The sequence below is a fragment of the Bufo bufo genome, chromosome 1 (assembly GCF_905171765.1).
Source record: "Bufo bufo chromosome 1, aBufBuf1.1, whole genome shotgun sequence".
In the NCBI taxonomy this organism is placed as follows: Eukaryota; Metazoa; Chordata; class Amphibia; order Anura; family Bufonidae; genus Bufo; species Bufo bufo.
The window spans coordinates 676,786,407-676,809,423 of record NC_053389.1 but is presented as its reverse complement, the minus strand read 5'-3'; the positions used below and the strand labels follow the sequence as shown (position 1 = coordinate 676,809,423).

General features: G+C 42.1%; 1 protein-coding gene across 1 annotated transcript in view; it reads left to right on the top strand.

The window, feature by feature from the left end:
* STRC (stereocilin) overlaps positions 1 to 23,017 on the top strand; it is an 83,983-nt gene that overhangs the window by 2,264 nt on the left and 58,702 nt on the right. Inside the window, exons 3-6 of the mRNA XM_040415349.1 lie at positions 1,153 to 2,452; positions 12,003 to 12,065; positions 14,104 to 14,214; positions 15,579 to 15,742. Coding sequence (XP_040271283.1) covers positions 1,153 to 2,452; positions 12,003 to 12,065; positions 14,104 to 14,214; positions 15,579 to 15,742 — 1,638 coding nt within the window. The remainder of the gene's footprint in view (positions 1 to 1,152; positions 2,453 to 12,002; positions 12,066 to 14,103; positions 14,215 to 15,578; positions 15,743 to 23,017) is intronic.

Sequence of the window (23,017 nt, the reverse complement as noted above, 5' to 3'; positions counted from 1 at the left end):
ATAAACCTAAAGCAAATGCAAAGGATTAAATCCTATATAGATTGGGAAAAAAAGGGGGTAAAATATTTAGCTCAAATATTTGAGGAGGATAAACTGAAGGACTTCTCTACCTTGGCAACGGAGTTTGGGATCCATCAAAAGGATAGCTTTCAATATCTCCAGTTAAAAAATGCTGGTAGGATACCAGCTAATCCAAATAAATATAGAAAAGAACAATCAGATAGAATATATAAATTTATTAATGGAGGGGGAAAAAAAAGGAGGGATTATAATATCAGCTAGAGGAAGCTGGGAAAAAGAGCTCCTATCTTTTACGGAAGAAAAATGGAATGATGCCCTCAGAAGTTATACCAGGGTTTCAGAAAGGGCTTCACATAAAATTTCGCAATTCTTTATACTCCATAGATTACATCGATCTCCCTGGGTGCTAAAGAAAATGGGGGTTAGAACCTCGGATAATTGTCCAAAATGTAGGGGTGAGAGGGCGGATCTTATACATTGTTTTTGGAGATGCCCAAAATTGATAAGGTACTGGAAAGAGATTGTAGAGATTATATCATTATTTTTGGGCATTCAAGTCTTGGAAGACCCCGTAGTTTGTATATTGGGGGCTACTGCACACCTTAAGTTAAACAGAAAGCTACAGTTGGTGTTGAATAAAGTATTGTTTCAGGCTAGACTGTTGATACTTCGGAAATGGATAAATAAAGATCCCCCCACAGTAGGACAGTGGCAGGAAGCTGTGCTTAATCTGATTAGATTGGAACAGGTTTCGGAGAGATTGAGTGATAGACAGGGAAAAATTTATAAAATTTGGAAGAAAAGGTTGAACCAGGGCCGAGGTGTTTGAAAAAAAAATGTTGTTTTTTTTTGGCTCCCTCTCTCTCTCTTCAATGGGGTGGGTGGGTATATGGGGTAAAAGGTTAATGCAAATGTTAATTCAAACGGAAAATGTTAATATATGATAGAGTTTTGTAATATGGACCTTTTGGACGGTCCATTAATGTATTTGTCTTTTTGTATTTTGGAAAAGAAAAAGAAAAAAAAGAAGAGTGCGGACCTGTCTGCCTACTGTGCTGCCCAGCATAGTCTGATAACAGATCCGCTTTAATAAAGGAAGGAAATAAGCACCTCTCTTTCTTTCTTGCACAGGGGCATAAAACACAATATTACTTGGAATACGCAGTATCTCGGATTCACATCAACAAGCTTCCCATCAACTCCTCCAATCCTGACATGCAGTAAGCCTGCTGGGACAATTTTGGCTGCAGCACATAACATTACGAAGCGGTCGCAGACTGAGTTTTGGGAAGAGTCACAATCTTATACTGAAGTATTAGAGGCTGTATGCAATGACACAATCCCCGGGCTACCTGGTGTCTCCAACTTCACAGTGTTTCTGTATTGTAATGTCTATAATGCCACAGGATACTCTGTAGACACATCGTATGATCTACAGGCCGCCTGCTCCGATGCTGCCTGGTACCTAACATTCATGGAAGAAGAATCTTTTTGGGTATGGGTGTGCAAGGAATATTTCCCACTTGAATTTAACATCACTGTTTGCAACAACACATCATTTCCTGCACACAACCAAGAATCGACATTAATGACTGACCTATGCACTAAGGTGTACAACAGCTCCGAGATGATCAGGGAACTGAGGAACACCATCCGGTGTTCAGACGTTTGGCAGGGAATGTCCATAAACTCCAAGGCTTTGAAAACATGTCTATTTGAGAATAAAACTATCTTGATGGAGAAACTATGCAGTAATGATTCCTTATCTGGCATGCCGGAAGACAGCAGAGCATGGTTGTCCAGACTTTGTAATAGACAGATGGTAAAAACAAAGACACTCAATATAACTAGCTCTTCTTGCAATTACAAGACATGGGATAGCAACACTTTCAGCAATGGTACTTTGGTGGAAGAATGTAAGGGGATAAATATTCAAGATTTTTCAGATCTTGTGTGTAGAAACGCCTCTCTGTATTTTGCCTTGAAATCAGTTCATCCTTGGGTTGTTGACCATTGTTGGAAAAACATTTCATTAGATGGCAAATGTTTCCTTCAGAAACTTGCAGATGTTCTCCCACTGTCTTCAAGCTTTGATTCCTCACAGTTATGCAGAAATCCTATTTCCTACATCATCGGCCTGGTTTCTCAACTCTCCCAGTGTGACAGTGAATCCTATGGCTGGGCTTCAAATGTACAGTATCTACTTAAGGTGCTGGATTTTCTCTTCTCTCACTCAGGCTCGGATCAGATAGGTAAGGAAACAAGGGATAGACTTGGAGAAGCCATTCTTCTCTCTAGCCTGCTGGATAATAGCTCTTTCTGGACTTCTTTCAAGATGAACTCCTCAGTGAGCATCCTGCATACTGTGGAATTGTACCTAGAGAAAGAGAGCAGTGGATCTGACAAGGAAGATCTCCTTAGCTGCTTTAGTGTGAGTTATCTTTTTCCATTCAGATGACTGTATTTAAAATGTTGCTTTCAAGTGAGTACTTTCTTATGGTAATTTATGTAATAATTGCTTGTGTATAAAATATTCTAATAACTAATATATAACAATAATTTCAGTTACATGAGGAACTTATGTATAAAACTTGCAAAACATTGGAGATGTTGACTATGTGATTTTCACGCTTGCAGTATGACTACTGGAATGTGTTGCCACCACTATTTATTTTCCCTATTTTTACTAAATAGGCCCCATTGTACAGAGTCGACTACAAAAAGAGACCCGTCTCCATAGTATGACAATATGAACGAGCAAGTGGTTTGTTTGTTTTTTTAATTACCCACAAGTCACAGAGGATGTTGAAAGTGGTCCCTTTTCAGGTCTCTGCATGTTGGGCAGGTCGGATTATGTTGGCTGATACGGCTTGTGATGCTGCGAATAGTACGCCGCACGGGATTTGAACGTGTTGAATTTACACTATGTATATCACCTGCTAGAATAATGAGTATCGCAATTTAAAAAACACCGGTGTATACGTCATCCAAGGTAGGATTTCGCTCTACCACATTAGCTGTGATCCACGAGAACCATCCCCATTGGGAGGAAACGGATGCAGCTTTTTTGACATAGCGAACCTTGGATACGACGTTTTCATATTATTGCAAAATTCAGGTCTTGGATATATTTATACTCCCTTTTTTATATATTTTTATATATTTTTATAATCTCTGGTGAATTTTATTTTATTTAATGTATACATGTTTGACGTAGAGATATATATTTTATGACAATAATAAATCCTTTTTACACTATTCCACGTGATCTCCAATTGTTCTGAGTGCCGGTTCAACTTCTTAACTATTTCACATTCAAGAACTAGGGGTGTTTCTTTGAACCTGAGCACCAATTGTGGTTATCCAGAGTGAGCCATCTGTTCACCATTTGCAATGCTGCGGATGGTGTTTGTGATGTTTTCCTTAAATTCATCCAGGGGATGTGGATTGTTAGCGGACACTTTCTGTTTTAAATTTGCCCACAGATAAAAAAAAATTGCATGTCTACAAGTCTGGGGAATGTGGGGGCAATAACCCCTTACTCACAGTTCGCTCCACCATTAACAGTTAACGTCAACCCGGGCATGTTGTCCCATCTTGTTGGAAAAAGCAGGAAATTTTTTCCTCTGCAGCTTAACTGTTGAAGAGCTGCAAGCAGTGTCATCCAACATAATCGGATGTCCCCAAAGATGCATAAATGTGAACAGGGACCATTTACAGCATCTTTTGTGACTTGTGGGTAATAAAAAAACAATCCACTTGCTTGTTCATCTTGTCATACTATCGCTGGAGGTGGGCTACTTTTTCTTGGGCCACCCTGTATTTATATCTTCTGTCTGACAACAGTGTTACTTGATTGGACCAGATTGCTGTCTGGAAAACCCCACCTGAGACGATAAAAATGTTTTGAATTTTTAACTTTTTATCTTAAAGGAGTATTCCAGTTTTAGAAAATTACCCCCTATCCATAGGATAGGGGAAAACTATAATATGGGTTGGAGTTCTACCACTGGGAGCCCCATGATTATGGGAATGAGGATCCCCAAAATAGATGGAATAGCAGGTCAAACATACACCATTATTCTATATGGGATCTGCTCCATTAATCTCTAGGGAAGTCCCAGAAATAGCAGACTGTACTCAGCTATTTCCAGAACTCACATAGAGATGGCTGGAGTGGCAGTGTGTTGTAATAGTTGTCCTCTATTCTGTGGATAGGAGATAACTTTCTACAACCAGAATACCCCTTTAATAAGATTTCAACTATTTTACAAAAGCCATTATCCATTTCATAACAAGCAATTATTAATAAAGTAGAGCTGCATCTTGGAGACAGTTAACCACCTCAGCCCCCAGTGCTTAAACACCCTGAAAGACCAGGCCACTTTTTACACTTCTGACCTACACTACTTTCACCATTTATTGCTCGGTCATGCAACTTACCACCCAAATGAATTTTACCTCCTTTTCTTCTCACTGATAGAGCTTTCATTTGGTGGTATTTCATTGCTGCTGACATTTTTACTTTTTTTGTTATTAATCGAAATTTAACGATTTTTTTTGCAAAAAAATGACATTTTTCACTTTCAGTTGTAAAATTTTGCAAAAAAAACGACATCCATATAGAAATTTTGCTCTAAATTTATAGTTCTACATGTCTTTGATAAAAAAAAAATGTTTGGGTAAAAAAAAAATGGTTTGGGTAAAAGTTATAGCGTTTACAAACTATGGTACAAAAATGTGAATTTCCGCTTTTTGAAGCAGCTCTGACTTTCTGAGCACCTGTCATGTTTCCTGAGGTTCTACAATGCCCAGACAGTACAAACACCCCACAAATGACCCCATTTCTGAAAGTACACACCCTAAGGTATTCGCTGATGGGCATAGTGAGTTCATAGAACTTTTTATTTTTTGTCACAAGTTAGCGGAAAATGATGATTTTTTTTTTTTTTTTTTTTTTTCTTACAAAGTCTCATATTCCACTAACTTGTGACAAAAAATAAAAAGTTCTATGAACTCACTATGCCCATCAGCGAATACCTTGGGGTCTCTTCTTTCCAAAATGGGGTCACTTGTGGGGTAGTTATACTGCCCTGGCATTCTAGGGGCCCAAATGTGTGGTAAAGAGTTTGAAATCAAATTCAGTAAAAAATGACGAGTGAAATCCGAAAGGTGCTCTTTGGAATATGGGCCCCTTTGCCCACCTAGGCTGCAAAAAAGTGTCACACATCTGGTATCCCCGTACTCAGGAGAAGTTGAGGAATGTGTTTTGGGGTGTCTTTTTACATATACCCATGCTGGGTGAGATAAATATCTTGGTCAAATGACAACTTTGTATAAAAAAATGGGAAAAGTTGTCTTTTGCCAAGATATTTCTCTCACCCAGCATGGGTATATATAAAATGACACCCCAAAACACATTCCCCACCTTCTCCTGAGTACGGAGATACCAGATGTGTGACACTTTTTTGCAGCCTAGGTGGGCAAAGGGGCCCATATTCCAAAGAGCACCTTTCGGATTTCACTCATCATTTTTTACAGAATTTGATTTCTAACTCCTTACCACACATTTGGGCCCCTAGAATGCCAGGGCAGTATAACTACCCCACAAGTGACCCCATTTTGGAAAGAAGACACCCCAAGCTATTCCGTGAGGGGCATGGCGAGTTCCTAGAATTTTTTATTTTTTGTCACAAGTTAGTGGAAAATGATGATTTTTTTTTATTTATTTTTTTTTCATACAAAGTCTCATATTCCACTAACTTGTGACAAAAAATAAAAACTTTCATGAACTCACTATGCCCATCAGCGAATACCTTGGGGTCTCTTCTTTCCAAAATGGGGTCACTTGTGGGGTAGTTATACTGCCCTGGCATTCTAGGGGCCCAAATGTGTGGTAAGGAGTTTGAAATCAAATTCTGTAAAAAATGACGAGTGAAATCCGAAAGGTGCTCTTTGGAATATGGGCCCCTTTGCCCACCTAGGCTGCAAAAAAGTGTCACACATCTGGTATCCCCGTACTCAGGAGAAGTTGAGGAATGTGTTTTGGGGTGTCTTTTTACATATACCCATGCTGGGTGAGATAAATATCTTGGTCAAATGACAACTTTGTATAAAAAAATGGGAAAAGTTGTCTTTTGCCAAGATATTTCTCTCACCCAGCATGGGTATATGTAAAATGACACCCCAAAACACATTCCCCACCTTCTCCTGAGTACGGAGATACCAGATGTGTGACACTTTTTTGCAGCCTAGGTGGGCAAAGGGGCCCATATTCCAAAGAGCACCTTTCGGATTTCACTCGTCATTTTTAACAGAATTTGATTTCAAACTCCTTACCACACATTTGGGCCCCTAGAATGCCAGGGCAGTATAACTACCCCACAAGTGACCCCATTTTGGAAAGAAGACACCCCAAGCTATTCCGTGAGGGGCATGGCGAGTTCCTAGAATTTTTTATTTTTTGTCACAAGTTAGTGGAAAATGATGATTTTTTTTTTTTTTTTTTTTTCATACAAAGTCTCATATTCCACTAACTTGTGACAAAAAATAAAAACTTCCATGAACTCACTATGCCCATCAGCGAATACCTTGGGGTCTCTTCTTTCCAAAATGGGGTCACTTGTGGGGTAGTTATACTGCCCTGGCATTCTAGGGGCCCAAATGTGTGGTAAGGAGTTTGAAATCAAATTCAGTAAAAAATGACGAGTGAAATCCGAAAGGTGCTCTTTGGAATATGGGCCCCTTTGCCCACCTAGGCTGCAAAAAAGTGTCACACATGTGGTATTGCCGTACTCAGGAGAAGTTGAGGAATGTGTTTTGGGGTGTCTTTTTACATATACCCATGCTGGGTGAGATAAATATCTTGGTCAAATGACAACTTTGTATAAAAAAATGGGAAAAGTTGTCTTTTGCCAAGATATTTCTCTCACCCAGCATGGGTATATATAAAATGACACCCCAAAACACATTCCCCACCTTCTCCTGAGTACGGAGATACCAGATGTGTGACACTTTTTTGCAGCCTAGGTGGGCAAAGGGGCCCATATTCCAAAGAGCACCTTTTGGATTTCACAGGTCATTTTTTACTGAATTTGATTTCAAACTCCTTACCACACATTTGGGCCCCTAGAATGCCAGGGCAGTATAACTACCCCACAAGTGACCCCATTTTGGAAAGAAGAGACCCCAAGGTATTCGCTGATGGGCATAGTGAGTTCATGGAAATTTTTTTTTTTTTGTCACAAGTTAGTGGAATAGGAGACTTTGTATGAAAAAAAAAATAAAAAAAAAAATCATCATTTTCCACTAACTTGTGACAAAAAATAAAAAATTCTAGGAACTTGCCATGCCCCTCACGGAATACCTTGGGGTGTCTTCTTTCCAAAATGGGGTCACTTGTGGGGCAGTTATACTGCCCTGGCATTTTCCAGGGGCCCTAATGTCTGGTAAGTAGGTAAATGACCTGTGAAATCTGAAAGGTGCTCTTTGGAATGTGGGCCCCTTTGCCCAGCTAGGCTGCAAAAAAGTGTCACACATCTGGTATCTCCGTACTCAGGAGAAGGTAAGGAATGTGTTTTGGGGTGTCATTTTACATATACCCATGCTGGGTGAGAGAAATATCTTGGCAAAAGACAACTTTTCCCATTTTTTTTATACAAAGTTGGCATTTGACCAAGATATTTATCTCACCCAGCATGGGTATATGTAAAATGACACCCCAAAACATATTCCCCAACTTCTGCTGAATACGGAGATACCACATGTGTGACACTTTTTTGCAGCCTAGGTGGGCAAAGGGGCCCAAATTCCTTTTAGGAGGGCATTTTTAGACATTTGGATACCAGACTTCTTCTCACGCTTTGGGGCCCCTAAAATGCCAGGGCAGTATAAATACCCCACATGTGACCCCATTTTGGGAAGAAGACACCCCAAGGTATTCAATGAGGGGCATGGCGAGTTCATTGAAAAAAAAAAATTTTGGCACAAGTTAGCGGAAATTGATTTTTTGGATTTTGTTCTCACAAAGTCTCCCTTTCCGCTAACTTGGGACAAAAATTTCAATCTTTCATGGACTCAATATGCCCCTCAGCAAATACCTTGGGGTGTCTTCTTTCCAAAATGGTGTTATTTGTGGGGTGTTTGTACTGCCCTGGCATTTGAGGGTCTCCGCAATCATTACATGTATGCCCAGCATTAGGAGTTTCTGCTATTCTCCTTATATTGAGCATACGGGTAATGAGATTTTTTTTTTCCGTTCAGCCTCTGGGCTGAAAGAAAAAAATGAACGGCACAGATTTCTTCATTCGCATCGATCAATGTGGATGAAAAAATCTCTGCCAAAAAAAGAAAAAGGAGGGGAAAGGCGTCTGCCAGGACATAGGAGCTCCGCCCAACATCCATACCCACTTCAGCTCGTATGCCCTGGCAAACCAGATTTCTCCATTCACATCAATCGATGTGGATGAATAAATCATTGCCGGGATTTTTTTTTTTATATATACAAAGTGTTTGCCAAAGTATATGAACACCGCCACCTCCTCAGCTCATATGCCTCGGCAAACATATCTTTTACTGCAGAGGAGAAATCTCGTCTTGCAGCGCCGCATACACCGACTTGCGTGTAATCTGACAGCAGCACAATGCTTCTGTCCGAATGCACATCAGTGCTGCAGCTGGTCGATCGGTTGGTCCACCTGGAAGGTAAAAAAAACAAAACAAAAAAGAAAAAACCAGGCCGCAAAGCAATAACTTTATTAACTTTAGAACAGAACATATTAACTTTTTTAAACTTTTTTAACTTTTTTACTTACCGGTAATTTTTTTTTTGTTTAGTTTTTTTTTACCTTTATAGAACAAACCTCTCCTTCCCCATGGGACAATGTGCAAAGCGCAAATCGCCCAAAGATGTGGCGAAGTACGTTATGCACTTTATCCCAGGTGAAAGGAGAGGTTTGCAGCAGCTGAGAGTAAAAGGGCCCTAATAGCCCTGTGTGCCTGTCCTGTGAGATGCAATCCCTATGCTAGGTGTACCTGTGTGTGGTACTTCCGGAAACACTCTCCATAGCATAGGGCAGGGTGGTCAGCACAGTCAGGACAGAAATAGCGGGTGTCACGCCTTATTCCACTCCTGCTACAGACACGACATCTTTTTCGGGGTGACGGTTGGGTTGAGGTACCAGGAACGACACTGGGGAAATGTCGCTCGTGTAGACGGCTAACTACACTGGGGGATGGGGCCACGGAACCTCCTGGGTAAAGGAGGTTCTCGATGATCTCTTCCTGGAATTTGAGGAAAGATCGTGTTCTCCCAGCCTTACTGTAGAGAACAAAACTATTGTACAGCGCCAATTGAATTAAATATACAGACACCTTCTTATACCAGCGTCTGGTTCTGCGGGAAACTAAATACGGAGACAACATCTGGTCATTGAAGTCCACCCCTCCCATGAGCGCATTATAGTCGTGGACACAGAGGGGCTTTTCAATGACACGGGTTGCTCGCTCAATTTGGATTGTCGTGTCTGCGTGAATGGAGGAGAGCATGTAAACGTCACGCTTGTCTCTCCATTTCACCGCGAGCAGTTCTTCGTTACACAAGGCAGCCCTCTGCCCCCTTGCAAGACGGGTGGTTACAAGCCGTTGGGGGAAGCCCACGCGACTAGTTCGCGCGGTGCCACAGGCGCAAATCCGTTCTAGAAACAAATGCCTAAAGAGGGCCACACTTGTGTAAAAATTGTCCACATAAAGATGGTACCCCTTGCCGAATAAGGGTGACACCAAGTCCCAGACTGTCTTCCCACTGCTCCCCAGGTAGTCAGGGCAACCGACCGGCTCCAGGGTCTGATCTTTTCCCTCATAGACACGAAATTTGTGGGTATAGCCTGTGGCCCTTTCACAGAGCTTATACAATTTGACCCCATACCGGGCACGCTTGCTTGGGATGTACTGTTTGAAGCCAAGGCGCCCGGTAAAATGTATTAGGGACTCGTCTACGCAGATGTTTTGCTCGGGGGTATACAAATCTGCAAATTTCTGGTTGAAATGGTCTATGAGGGGCCGAATTTTGTGGAGCCGGTCAAAAGCTGGGTGGCCTCTGGGACGGGAGGTGGTGTTGTCGCTAAAATGCAGGAAACGGAGGATGGCCTCAAATCGTGCCCTGGACATAGCAGCAGAGAACATGGGCATGTGATGAATCGGGTGCGTTGACCAATATGACCGCAATTCATGCTTTTTTGTCAGGCCCATGTTGAGGAGAAGGCCCAAAAAATTTTTAATTTCGGAAACTTGGACTGGTTTCCACCGGAAAGGCTGGGCATAAAAGCTTCCCGGGTTGGCGGATATAAATTGTGTGGCATACTGGTTGGTCTCTGCCACGACTAAGTCCAAGAGCTCCGCAGTCAAGAACAGCTCAAAAAATCCCAGGGCCGAACCGATTTGAGCCGTCTCAACCCGAACTCCAGACTGGGCGGTGAAAGGGGGAACTACAGGTGCGGCTGAAGTTGGTGACTGCCAATCAGGGTTTGCCAGCACCTCAGGGATTCTAGGGGCTCTACGGGCCTGTCTTTGCGGTGGCTGCGACGGGGTAACTAGTGCACGTGCCACCGTACCAGCTTCAACTGCCCTTCTGGTGCTCGCCACGTCACCATGTTGTACGGCAGTGCTGGTACTAGGTCCAGGGAGGGCTGCGCTGCTGGTGTATGCCTCACCACGTGATCCGGCAGCGACAGCCCCACTCTGCTGCTCTTGAAGCGGATCCTGCATAACCTGTGGTCTAGCGACATGGGGCCGGGTACGCCTGGTGCTGCCAGGGACCTCCACCTCCTCGTCCGAACTTTGGGTCAGAGAGCCACTGCTTTCCACAGGTTCATATTCTGACCCGCTAGATTCATCAGATGAGGGTTCCCACTCCTCATCCGACTGGGTCAGAATCCTGTAGGCCTCTTCAGAAGAATACCCCCTGTTTGACATTTTGGACTACTAAATTTAGGGGTATTCCCTGAGACTACCCAAGAAAAAAAGCAAACCTGTCTTACAAAGGGGAGGCTAGCGAAGTACCGGAGGCCGCTGCGGTTGATAAAAAATATCAAAACTGATTTTTTTATCGCCGCAGTGCGTGTAAAATGAATGTGCAGTGATCAAAAAATATATATTTTTTGTCACTGCGGTGGGGCGGGCGTGGGTGAACGCACGTGTGGGCGACCGATCAGGCCTGATCGGGCAAACACTGCGTTTTGGGTGGAGGGCGAACTAAAGTGACACTAATACTATTATAGATCTGACCGTGATCAGTTTTGATCACTTACAGATACTATAAAAGTACAAATGCTGATTAGCGATACGCTATTCAGCGAATAAAAGTGACTGCGGTGCGGTGGGGTGGGCGCTAACTGACGCTAACTACCTAACCAAGGGGCCTAAACTATCCCTAAAACCTAACAGCCAATACTAGTGAAAAAAAAAAAGTGACAGTTTACACTGATCACTTTTTTTCCTTTCACTGGTGATTGACAGGGGCGATCAAAGGGGTGATCAAAGGGTTAATTGGGGTGCAGGGGGGTGATCAGGGGCTACAGTGAAGTGTTGGTGCTACTCACAGTTCAGTCTGCTCCTGTGCTGGATCCAACCGACGAAAAGGACCAGCACAGGAGCAGAGAAGCCATATAACAGATCATATTTACTAATATGATCTGTTATATGGCTTGTGATTGGATTTTTTAAAAATCGCCAGCCTGCCAGCCAATGATCGTTGCTGGCAGGCTGGTGACTAACTTGTTCTTTAACTTTTGCCGGCCCGCGATGCGCATGCGCGGGCCGGCTTGGAGCGAAATCTCGCGTCTCGCGAGATGACGCGTATATGCGTGACTGTGCGCAGCGCTGCCACCTCCGGAACGCGAATCTGCGTTAGGCGGTCCGGAGGTGGTTAAAAGGCAGTGTGTGAAAGTAAAGTATGGTAATATTAATTTCTCTTTGTCTGACAGCCTGTGCTATGGGACCTCATCCAGAAGGAGGAAAATGGCACAGCATTTGAAATTCTCCTCCAGGTATTGTGCCTGTACAGTTGTCTGTTGTTTTCATGGGAAAAGTAGCAAATCATACATTTTTCTTCCTTGAAATATGATGAAATCTTCAACATAGCCTAAGAGTTTAGAGATAAACTCTGCTTTTAATCTCTTAGAAGGTTTCTACATTATAATAAATATCCAAACATATATCAGTACTCAGTAAAAACTAAAAGTGATGGCTACCTAGCTTTTAATGTACATGGAAACTCTATTGCAATAAACTGAGCCCTATGGAGCTATTCAGAGCTCTGGTATTCTTCTCTAGAAGATGGAGAATGTAATTACCTTAAAGGGGTTCTATGTCAATTAAGAAAATGAAAATACTTAAATATTACTTTATTATAACAACATTCCCAAATACCTTTCATTGGTTATAATGGCTTGTTTTGTCTACGGAGCAATTATTAGGAAAAATAAAGTGGCTACCGTCCCATTAGTACACACAAATCCTGTCCTAATTACACAGCAGGACAAGTTACTTCACAACACTGAGCTGAAGAGCTGACTCAGCCTTCTCACCTAGTTGTCAGGGATTAGGAATGGAGTTCATGAGGAGACACGAAGCACAGAGAGAACGGACAGGACAGACTGTAGTAATGTGGGAATGTGGTAATGGATACTGCATACAAGTGCTGCTGCTCATATCCACATCATCACCTCCTCTCTGTACTTCATGTCTCCTCATGAACTCCATTCCTACAGAAATTCAGCTGAAGATCTTATCAGCTGTTTTCAGGATCATAATCTCTGACAAGTAGAGCAGAGAGGAGGATGAGGCAGCTCTTTAGCTCAGTGTTGTGAAGTAACTTGTCCAGCTGTGTGATTAGGACAGGTTTTGTGTGTACTAATAGGACATGGCCATTTTATTTCCCCTGATGACTGCTCCCTAGACAAAACGAAAGGTATTTGAAAGGTATTTGGGAATAGATTTATAATGTAATATTTAAGCTTTTTTTTTTTTTTCCCGGGGAACCACTTTAATGAACTACAGTACTATACTACACACTGCATGTAGAGGATTGAATTCATGCAATGCGAATTGCAGTACATATGATGTATGATACACCAATCCAGAAAAATGATAGGCGAATAACTTCTTAGGAATTGCTAATCCTGATGGCAAGAATTTATCAGGGGCATCAAAACATTTCCTACCCACTCAAGTCAATACAGATTATTTAAAGGTGAAATGTATGGAGAAAGCAAACAAACCTAAACGCAGGGACAATTACTATTAAAGCAGGAACTATATTGGATAACGACAATTGATAGACACCATGCAGAGAGCCTAAACTTAAAGTGTACATGCACTTTCAAAAAGTGTTCATATCTTATAGTGACAAATCAAAGGTTTTAATTGTTGTATTCTGAAGAGTGAGACCCCCACTGATCCCTAGAACAGGGAGAGAGCGGTGCTTACATTGATCGCTTTCTCCTGGCAGCAGGAGATAAAATCGAGACAGGCTCATAGACATTCTATGGAACCCAGAGAGGAAAAAATTGCATTGTGAGCACTTCTCTTTCCTTGCTCTAGAGTTCGGTGGGGGGCTCAGCATTCAGCACCCCATTGATCAAAACATGAGATATGTCAGTATGATGTACCAAAAGTTTTTTCAAAGTACAGGGACACTTTAAAACAGACCTTACATATATTTATTAATATTTATCTCAATTGGATTATGGATAATCTACTGCAAAAAAATCCTTGTCAATATTATGTTATCACAAATATAAAACTGTAATAAGCTAATGTTGCATGTATTGGAATTTTACCATTCAGTCTGCATGTGCACTTGTAGCTCTCTAACTGCTTGAAATGCGTAAGAAGGAGTATGGATTTTAATAGAGCACCGTGTCTATGAATGAATAAACTACTGATTATTTTATTTGAGTGACAGACTACATTCACTTGTTTTAATACTGTACCAATTGTTCGCTTGGCTCACATTTGTTCAAAAAACAACCTGCTTCAGGTTCCAACGTATAGATATTAATGCATGGCCCGTTTTCATGGCAGGAATATCTGCAGATGCCTAGAGAAGGTTTCCAGAAGGTGCTGTTATCAGCAGAAAATGATGCAGTGGAACGTTTTATCTCATTAATGCACCGATCATGGCCAAGAATTCAGGTGAGTGAGAACAATAGTTGATATTTCATTCTTTCTGTAGCACAAACTGATCTTTTATACTGGCTGAGTACACCATATGATGAACCTACTGAAGGCTATGCAGAATGCTTTTGGCAACCTTTTTTGGTTGTTTGGTTAAATTTTGGATATCTTTGAATTATAATTAAAGTACAATAATCTAGCACAAACCCAATGGTATGGAATTCAAGTGGTATAATCATGTGGAATCACCTGATTGTTCTCCTGAACCTTCAAACACCAAATGTCTAAGGAGAACAGAGGTGATGGTGAATAACAGAAACTATTAAAATGATCAGTTTGGCTTTCTTATGTCTTATTGGTGACTACTAGGGAGGTCATAAATTAGTTACAAGTTCTGCAGTTAATTTTTTTATAAAATTACCTAATCGTTCACAATATGCTAGTATGGGGGGGGGGGGGGGGAGATTATGTTAAATTATTGGGAGGTGAAAGCCTTTTAATAATTTTGCCAGGTTTGTGCAAAAGAATCTGAAATCCAGGCATGACTTGCACCAGAAAACTTGCATATGTAATAGTAAATGTGTTGGGCTGCTTAAAGCAGTTATCCAATTTCTCAAACAGCCCCCCATGTGCCGGGCCCCTCACAGGTAATATACTTACCCCACTCCCTGCGCTGCTCCTGGTCCCCGCACCACCGCTGCTGCTTCTCCGTGCACACCGATGAAAACATCGGCTGTCGGGGGGAGCAGCCAATGGCAGGTGGGGACTGGGACGAGCCTCCCTAGCGTCACCTGCGATGCTAGGGAGGCTCGTCCCAGTCTCCGCCCGCCATTGGCTGCTCCCCCCCTCAACACCGGATGTTTTCATCCGTGTACAGGGAGAAACAGCAGCGTTGCGTGGGCCAGGAGCGGCGCAGGGAGCCGGGAGTGGGGTAAGTATATTACCTGTGAGGGGCCCGGCACATGGGGGGGGGCTGTTTGAGAAATTGGATAACCCCTTTAAGCACCAACCCTCCTGCCCTCGCCCCACGTACTTTTTACAAAAATTACAAGCGTGGTTGAAAAGAGCAGAAAGTTGCAAATCGGGGCTTTTGGGGGGCTACCATTCAGGCACAGGGGTCTTGATAAGTCTTCCTCACTACAGGTTGTAAATGTGCAGCACTGTTGGAAGTTTAACAATAGTCATAACAGGTGTTGCAAAGGCTACCTGTAGAGGTCAATCTGTATATTTTCCTACATTTCTTCTATGAAACTCAGTGCTGTAACTTATAATATATGGTCTGGATATATTCTGACAAAATGCTTCTGTATAAAAAAAAAAAAATATTAGTATTTACCGTATAGGAAAAACAACTAAAATATTGTATATTTCTATTTCTCTAGATAACTCCTGATGAGAAGGGTTTGGAGACCTTAACTTCAATGGTGATTCAGAAGTTACCACTCTTAACACCTCGGATTTTCGTAGACCTTTCCCAGTTCATTCCCTTCATGTCCATATCTGACATTGTGAGCTTCCCAATATCTCTTTTAGCCAACCAGAGTGTGTAAGTAAGAGACAATTTTTTGAGCTGTGTAATCATATTTTGAAGTTTCTTAATATTTAGAGGGCCTTTGTATTACTATACAGTAGTATACTGTATATTTATAGCGTAAGAATATTTGCTACATAAAATATGCTATTTTCTAACTAGGCATTCTTAACACTAAGTCCTAGAATTATTGCTGGATTCTTCACACATTTACACATAATAGTTATTTCTTTCTTTTCCTGAGTATGTTGTCTTAAGGCCCTTCACATGAGCCAAGGATTGGAACAATTATCGGAAACAAAAGGCGGACTTGTATATTGTCGTTTGGCTCTCATTGTTGGCTCACCATCATCACATCTATCAGGACCCTTGGGACCATTTTACTTGGGCTGAAGTTTGGCCCAATTATTGCTAATGAACATTTTGCACAAACTCTCATTCCCTGATAACTGACCAGGGTAAAGTTGCCTCTGATCATCCAACAAAAGAGATTTGTTGGATGATAGCAGCTTTCTTGCAGCACTTGCAGGAAATGTATTACCAAAAATGTTATCTGCAAGTTAAAAACAGATAGTAGCACATCTCCTTTTTTTCTAATCTGATTTTATTTTCTGATTAAAGATTTTTTTATTCTATTGCCTGACATGATTATGGGGGCTGCCATCTTGCCTGAGCTGTTCTTAACAGCATTTACAAAGCATAAAAAAAATTGCTTTACGGCAGCCCCGTGGGCCATAGACACAATGTTCAGGACGGGACCGTATTGACTTCTATGGGAGAATTTTCTAGACATGTTCTGTGACCTATGCAGAGGTCATTGTACAAGGGAAGAATAGATAAGCTCTGACAATCACCTATTGTGAGTGGTGGATCCTGTCTTATCTATACACAGAGGTGATATCTCCTTATCATTACAGGCAGATTTAGAATATCTTATAACTGCAATAAAGTGATCTGTACGGACCAAGGAGTGGCGCCTACTATTAGGCCTATTTCCCAGTGCGAAAACTGCAGGAATTTATGATTTTTGTTTAAATATAGTTATTGACATGGAAAATTTTAAATAACAAAAAGTCTTAAAAAAAAGTTAAACATATTTAAACAATAGGTCATTATTTTAGGACACATTCCCTTTAAAATTGGAGTCTGAAGGCAGCACACCACCCTGTGTAATTTTCCATTGCTTGCTATTGGCCTGGCCTTGGCCCATTGTCGGGCGGTAATAATTCAATTAAGAATCTCCATTATACAATAATACGCAGGTATTATAAAAATACTCAGATTTATTGGTTACAAGATTATAAACATGCATAAGTAAATAAACACAATAATACATGCAAATGAATATATTGGGCGTAGATATAAAGCATTACAAGCTTAACAATACATGTGAGTGGAAATAACTTGTCACATTATGACCAAGCTATTATTAAGTTAGGATATCAAAATAGGAACATAAGTCATATATAACACTTCTGTTCAGAGGAAACCTCATGATATCAAAAAATGGGCATTCCTAATCCTAGACATCAATATGAAATGCTAAATACATTCTGCCCCCTCTAACCAACTACACGTCACATGACTTCCTGAATGGGCAAATCCATTCAAGGATATAACTTAGAAGAGATAACTGTATCCTTCCGCTCCATCCTGGACTATTTTCACACATATAACTTTGGTAAGACTATTAAGACAAATAACAGGGATCTAGAATCTTTGCTAGACCATATCTTAAATGGAAAGGACTTGAAACAAGTCTTTCCTGTGGGAATCCATCCCTTAGCTTGGCGAAGAATATTCTATTAATATATATATATATTTTTTTTTTATAAATTTGTTTATTCATTTTCCAATACAAAATACAAAAATAAACCAATTTGACAGTACAATAATCCGGATTCATTAATACACAATCTGCCAGGGCAATCAGTATAATAAGATACAATAAACAAAAACACTACAAAACTAGCAAGTTGTGTACTATGTTGTGGGAGGTTCCCAGGCTCCCAGTTGAGTTTTAATCTATCCGGATTAATTGTCACCCAAGTTACGTGCAACCCCCCCAGCCCCCCCTCCCCTTTGGTGGTCCTCTCGGTGCACACCGTTAGTGATGGTTGCTCTCGTCTCTCCCTCGCCCCCCCGCCCATCACACCCTCCAGGCAACGACTCCACTCATCCGCTACCGGCAATATGTTCCTCAAACCTCTCGATCCGTTCCAGTAAGTTTTTCCACTCCATAATGTATATACTCCATATATATATATAAGCAATAATTTAATGGTTTGCTAGATTATGAGTCTTGATTCTTCTGCAGGTAGAATGAAGTCTCACAATATCCTAAAAGACTACATCTCAATATGAAGATGATCAATTAATTAATTTATTTATTTATTCGCCAATCTAGATGGTATAATTTCACCCACACTATCAAATTAGTCTTAATAAAATAAAATATCATTCTCTGTGTCTCTTACCAAGTCATAGTAAAAATCTCACTTCTGCTCCTAGGAAAGCTGGGTGGTCCATCATAGCGCATCTCACCATGGCTTTCATCTTTATAGACCCCACTAGAGAACTCAACTTGTCTTTCCTTTTTACTTCTACCCTCGATTTTCTCTCATGTGTGCTTTCTTATCCAAAAACGTATCAAATGATCACATCCTTCCAGATTAGGGTTTTCCAATAACATCGGATGGGTGTGCTCATATGGTAATGATCCTATGAGATCATATTTACCCAGAATGAAATATTGCTGTGTATAGTGTCATGATATCCACCTGTCTCCAGATGGAACTGTTGTGTAACATATTAACATCAGAATTATGCTACACTTTAACCTTTGACCTTTGCAACCTACATCAATGAGGAGGGATGCTTCTTTGACACCCTGAAACTACTTCATAGACATAGTGGGACCATCTTGACTTTCCCAGACTCTTGAATTTATGGGTTTGATAAGAAATTCAATGGGCCTTACATTTGCACCATGGGTTTGTATATCTATCTGTCCAAACTATTGAGTAACGACGCCTGGAATAACATTAGCTTTTCTGAGAAACTTCTATTAGTAGAAAACCTTTGTAAATGCTTTCCATATACCCTAAGAATACATTTTCTTTTAGTGGGATACACATGGCATCAAGTATATAAATATATACAGTACAGACCAAAAGTTTGGACACACCTTCTCATTCAAAGAGTTTTCTTTATTTTCATGACTATGAAGGCATCAAAACTATGAATTAACACATGTGGAATTATATACATAACAAACAAGTGTGAAACAACTGAAAATATGTCATATTCTAGGTTCTTCAAAGTAGCCACCTTTTGCTTTGATTACTGCTTTGCACACTCTTGGCATTCTCTTGATGAGCTTCAAGAGGTAGTCCCCTGAAATGGTCTTCCAACAGTCTTGAAGGAGTTCCCAGAGATGCTTAGTACTTGTTGGCCCTTTTGCCTTGACTCTGCGGTCCAGCTCACCCCAAACCATCTCGATTGGGTTCAGGTCCGGTGACTGTGGAGGCCAGGTCATCTGGCACAGCACCCCATCACTCTCCTTCATGGTCAAATAGCCCTTACTTTCAAAGTTTTCCCAATTTTTCGGCTGACTGACTGACCTTCATTTCTTAAAGTAATGATGGCCACTCGTTTTTCTTTACTTAGTATCACGGTCGGCGTGGCTATCACATACGTGACACAGAGGGAGGGAACGAGGAAGGCCCTGCCCAAGTGAGAGGGAAGATGGTGACCCCTGACTCACCTGGCGGCTGGCACCTGGCTGCCCTGACGTCCCTAGACGGGTTCCTCACCCGTACGCCGATCACGTGCCTAAAGCCCTGGCTTTCCCTGAGCTGAGCCCTAGGTAGTGAACAGGGCGATGGGAACACTAGTCCGCACCACTAACTCTAAGGGAAAACACCAAGGGGAGGACAGACAACACAGACTCAACATATATTCCCAGGTGGGCGACAACAGGAGACAACAATAAGCCAAACAGGGATCCGGAGGGTAGCACACAGGAACAACAACCAGGATTAACCACTCCAGTGGGTCAGTATAGATGTCCAGGCAGGAAGCTCTATAACTGGCAACTAGAGAAGTGTGAGGGGAGAATATAAGGAGGTAGGGAGTGGCAGACAAGAAACAGCTGAGGAGGAGAAGCTACGGATCCCTGAGAGAGACAAAAAGGATAGCAAGGCAAACACAGAAAACAATAACTAAGAAACACCGTGATCTTTAGATATAGAGCGCGCAGCCACCCGCTGCGACTTCCTGACCCCGGGTATAACGGAGTCAGACGTGGCTCTTGATACCCTCGTGACAGTTTTCCCCCCTTTCACGAGGGGCCTCCGGACTCTCAGGACCAGGTCTCTCCAGATGAGAGGCATGGAAAGTCTGAATTAACCTGTTGGCGTTTACCTCTGACGCTGGAACCCACATTCTTTCCTCGGGACCGTAACCCCTCCAATGCACCAGATACTGAAGAGAGCGGCGGACCCGACGAGAATCAACAATTCTGGCTATTTGAAACTCCAGATTACCATCCACAATAACAGGAGGAGGTGGCAGCGGCGATGGTTCTAGAGGTGGAACATACTTCTTGAGTAACGATTTATGGAAGAGGTTATGGATCTTAAAAGTCTGAAGTAGCTCCAGGCGAAAAGCCACAGGGTAATGACGGCTACTATTTTATAGGGACCAATGAACCTAGGACCCAGTTTCCAAGAGGGAACCTTCAACTTAATATTCCTAGTAGACAACCACACATAGTCATTCACTCCTAGGTCCGGACCTGGCGACCGTTTCTTATCGGCCATGCATTTATATTTACCACTCATCTTTTTCAAGTTAACTTGCACCTTCTGCCCTACCGATGAAAGAGATGAAGAAAACCTTTCCTCTTCGGGAACCCCAGAAGACCCCCCATCTTTGAAAGTACAAAATTGGGGATGAAAACCGTATGCACCAAGGAATGGTGACTTGCCAGTGGACTCCTGATAATGATTATTTATGGCAAACTCAGCTAATGGTAAATATGATGACCACAACTCTTGGTTTTCAGACACAAAACACCTTAAATATGTTTCTAGGTTTTGGTTGGTACGCTCAGTCTGTCCATTCGACTGAGGATGGAAAGCTGAGGAAAAGGACAAGTGAACCCCCAAACGGGAACAAAAAGCTTTCCAAAACTTAGAAATAAACTGGGTTCCCCGATCCGAAACCACATCGGAAGGGACCCCGTGAAGCTTCACGATTTCACTGATAAACACCTGAGCGAGAGTTTTAGCATTAGGAAGTGCGGGTAGCGCAATAAAGTGTACCATTTTGCTAAACCTGTCTACTACTACCAAGATAACTGTTTTACCCGCCGACAACGGTAAGTCAGTGATGAAATCCATTGACAGATGTGTCCATGGCCTATTGGGGATGAAAAGTGGCAATAAAGACCCTGCTGGACGTGTATGAGAGACTTTCGCGCGTGCACAAGTAGAACAAGTAGACACGAAATCCATTACATCCTGACGCAACCTTGGCCACAAAAAACGACGAGATAAAAGCTCCAAGGATGCTTTACTACCCGGGTGTCCAGCAAGTGCCGAATTATGATGTTCTTTTAATAATTCAAGACGCAGGTTTAACGGTACAAACAATTTCTCTGAGGGGCAAGAGGCCTGGGCGTCCCCCTGAGCCTCTAACACCTTTCCCTCTAGAACAGAGTGTACAGCAGAGACAACCACTCCTCTTTGTAAAATAGGTACCGGATCACAAACATTACCCCCTCCAGGGAAACTACGAGATAATGCGTCTGCCTTGGTATTTTTTGCCCCAGGACGATAGGTGATTACAAAGTTAAATCTGGTAAAGAATAGCGACCACCTAGCTTGTCTAGGGGTGAGACGTTTAGCCGATTCTAGGTACAGAAGGTTCTTGTGATCCGTAATCACCGTGACGGGGTGGATTGCTCCCTCTAAGAAGTGACGCCACTCTTCAAGCGCCAGTTTAATCGCCAACAGTTCCCTATTTCCAATATCATAATTCTTCTCCGCAGAAGATAATTTTTTGGAAAAGAAAGCGCAAGGACGCCATTTGCCAGGAGACGGACCCTGAGACAATACAGCTCCCACTCCCACCTCTGACGCATCTACCTCGACAATAAAAGGCTGGGAGACATCAGGTTGAATTAGAACAGGTGCCGAGGTAAACCTCTCCTTTAGAGAGGAAAATGCATCTTTAGCGGCGTCAGACCATTTGGAAAAATCCGTCCCCTTCCTAGTCATGTCGGTAAGGGGTTTAACGATCACTGAATAATTTTTAATGAACTTTCTATAGAAATTAGCGAAACCCAAAAACCGTTGTAGGGCTTTAAGGTTCTCTGGAAGATCCCAATCTAAAATTGCCTGGACCTTCCCAGGATCCATGCGGAAACCTGAAGCAGATAATAGATACCCCAGGAACTGTAATTCCTGAACAGCGAAGACACATTTTTCAATTTTCGCATATAATTTATTCGTCCGTAGGACCTGCAGTACTTGCCTGACATGCACCTCATGTGTTTTCAGATCAGCCGAATAAATTAAGATATCATCTAGGTATATGACTACAAACCTGCCGATGAGATGACTAAAAATATCATTAACGAAATGTTGGAAGACAGCAGGGGCATTGGTCAGACCGAAAGGCATAACTAGATTTTCATAATGCCCCTCAGGGGTGTTAAAAGCTGTCTTCCACTCATCCCCTTCCCTGATACGAATCAGATTGTAGGCCCCCCTAAGATCAAGTTTGGAGAACCACTTAGCACCCGCAATCTGATTAAAAAGGTCAGGAATGAGAGGAAGAGGGTATGGGTCACGGATGGTTATCTGGTTTAACTCACGGAAATCTAAGCAAGGACGCAGGCCCCCATCTTTCTTTTTAACAAAGAAAAACCCTGCAGCCACGGGTGAAGAAGAGGGTCTGATGTGTCCCTTAGCCAGACTCTCGGAGATATAATCTTTCATGGCTTGTCTCTCGGGACCCGAAAGATTATACAACCTGGACTTGGGTAATTTTGCCCCGGGAATCAGGTTAACCGGGCAATCATAAGGACGATGAGGTGGTAGTTTCTGACAACCCTTTTCAGAAAAAACGTCCTCAAAGTCCGAAATAAATGTAGGTAGGGAAGCTATGGAGGCGATTAAGCAATTGTTATTTAAGCAATTCACTCTGCAATGCTCACTCCACTCCAATATCTCCCTGGCCTGCCAATCCACCACTGGATTGTGCGCTACCAACCAGGGAAGA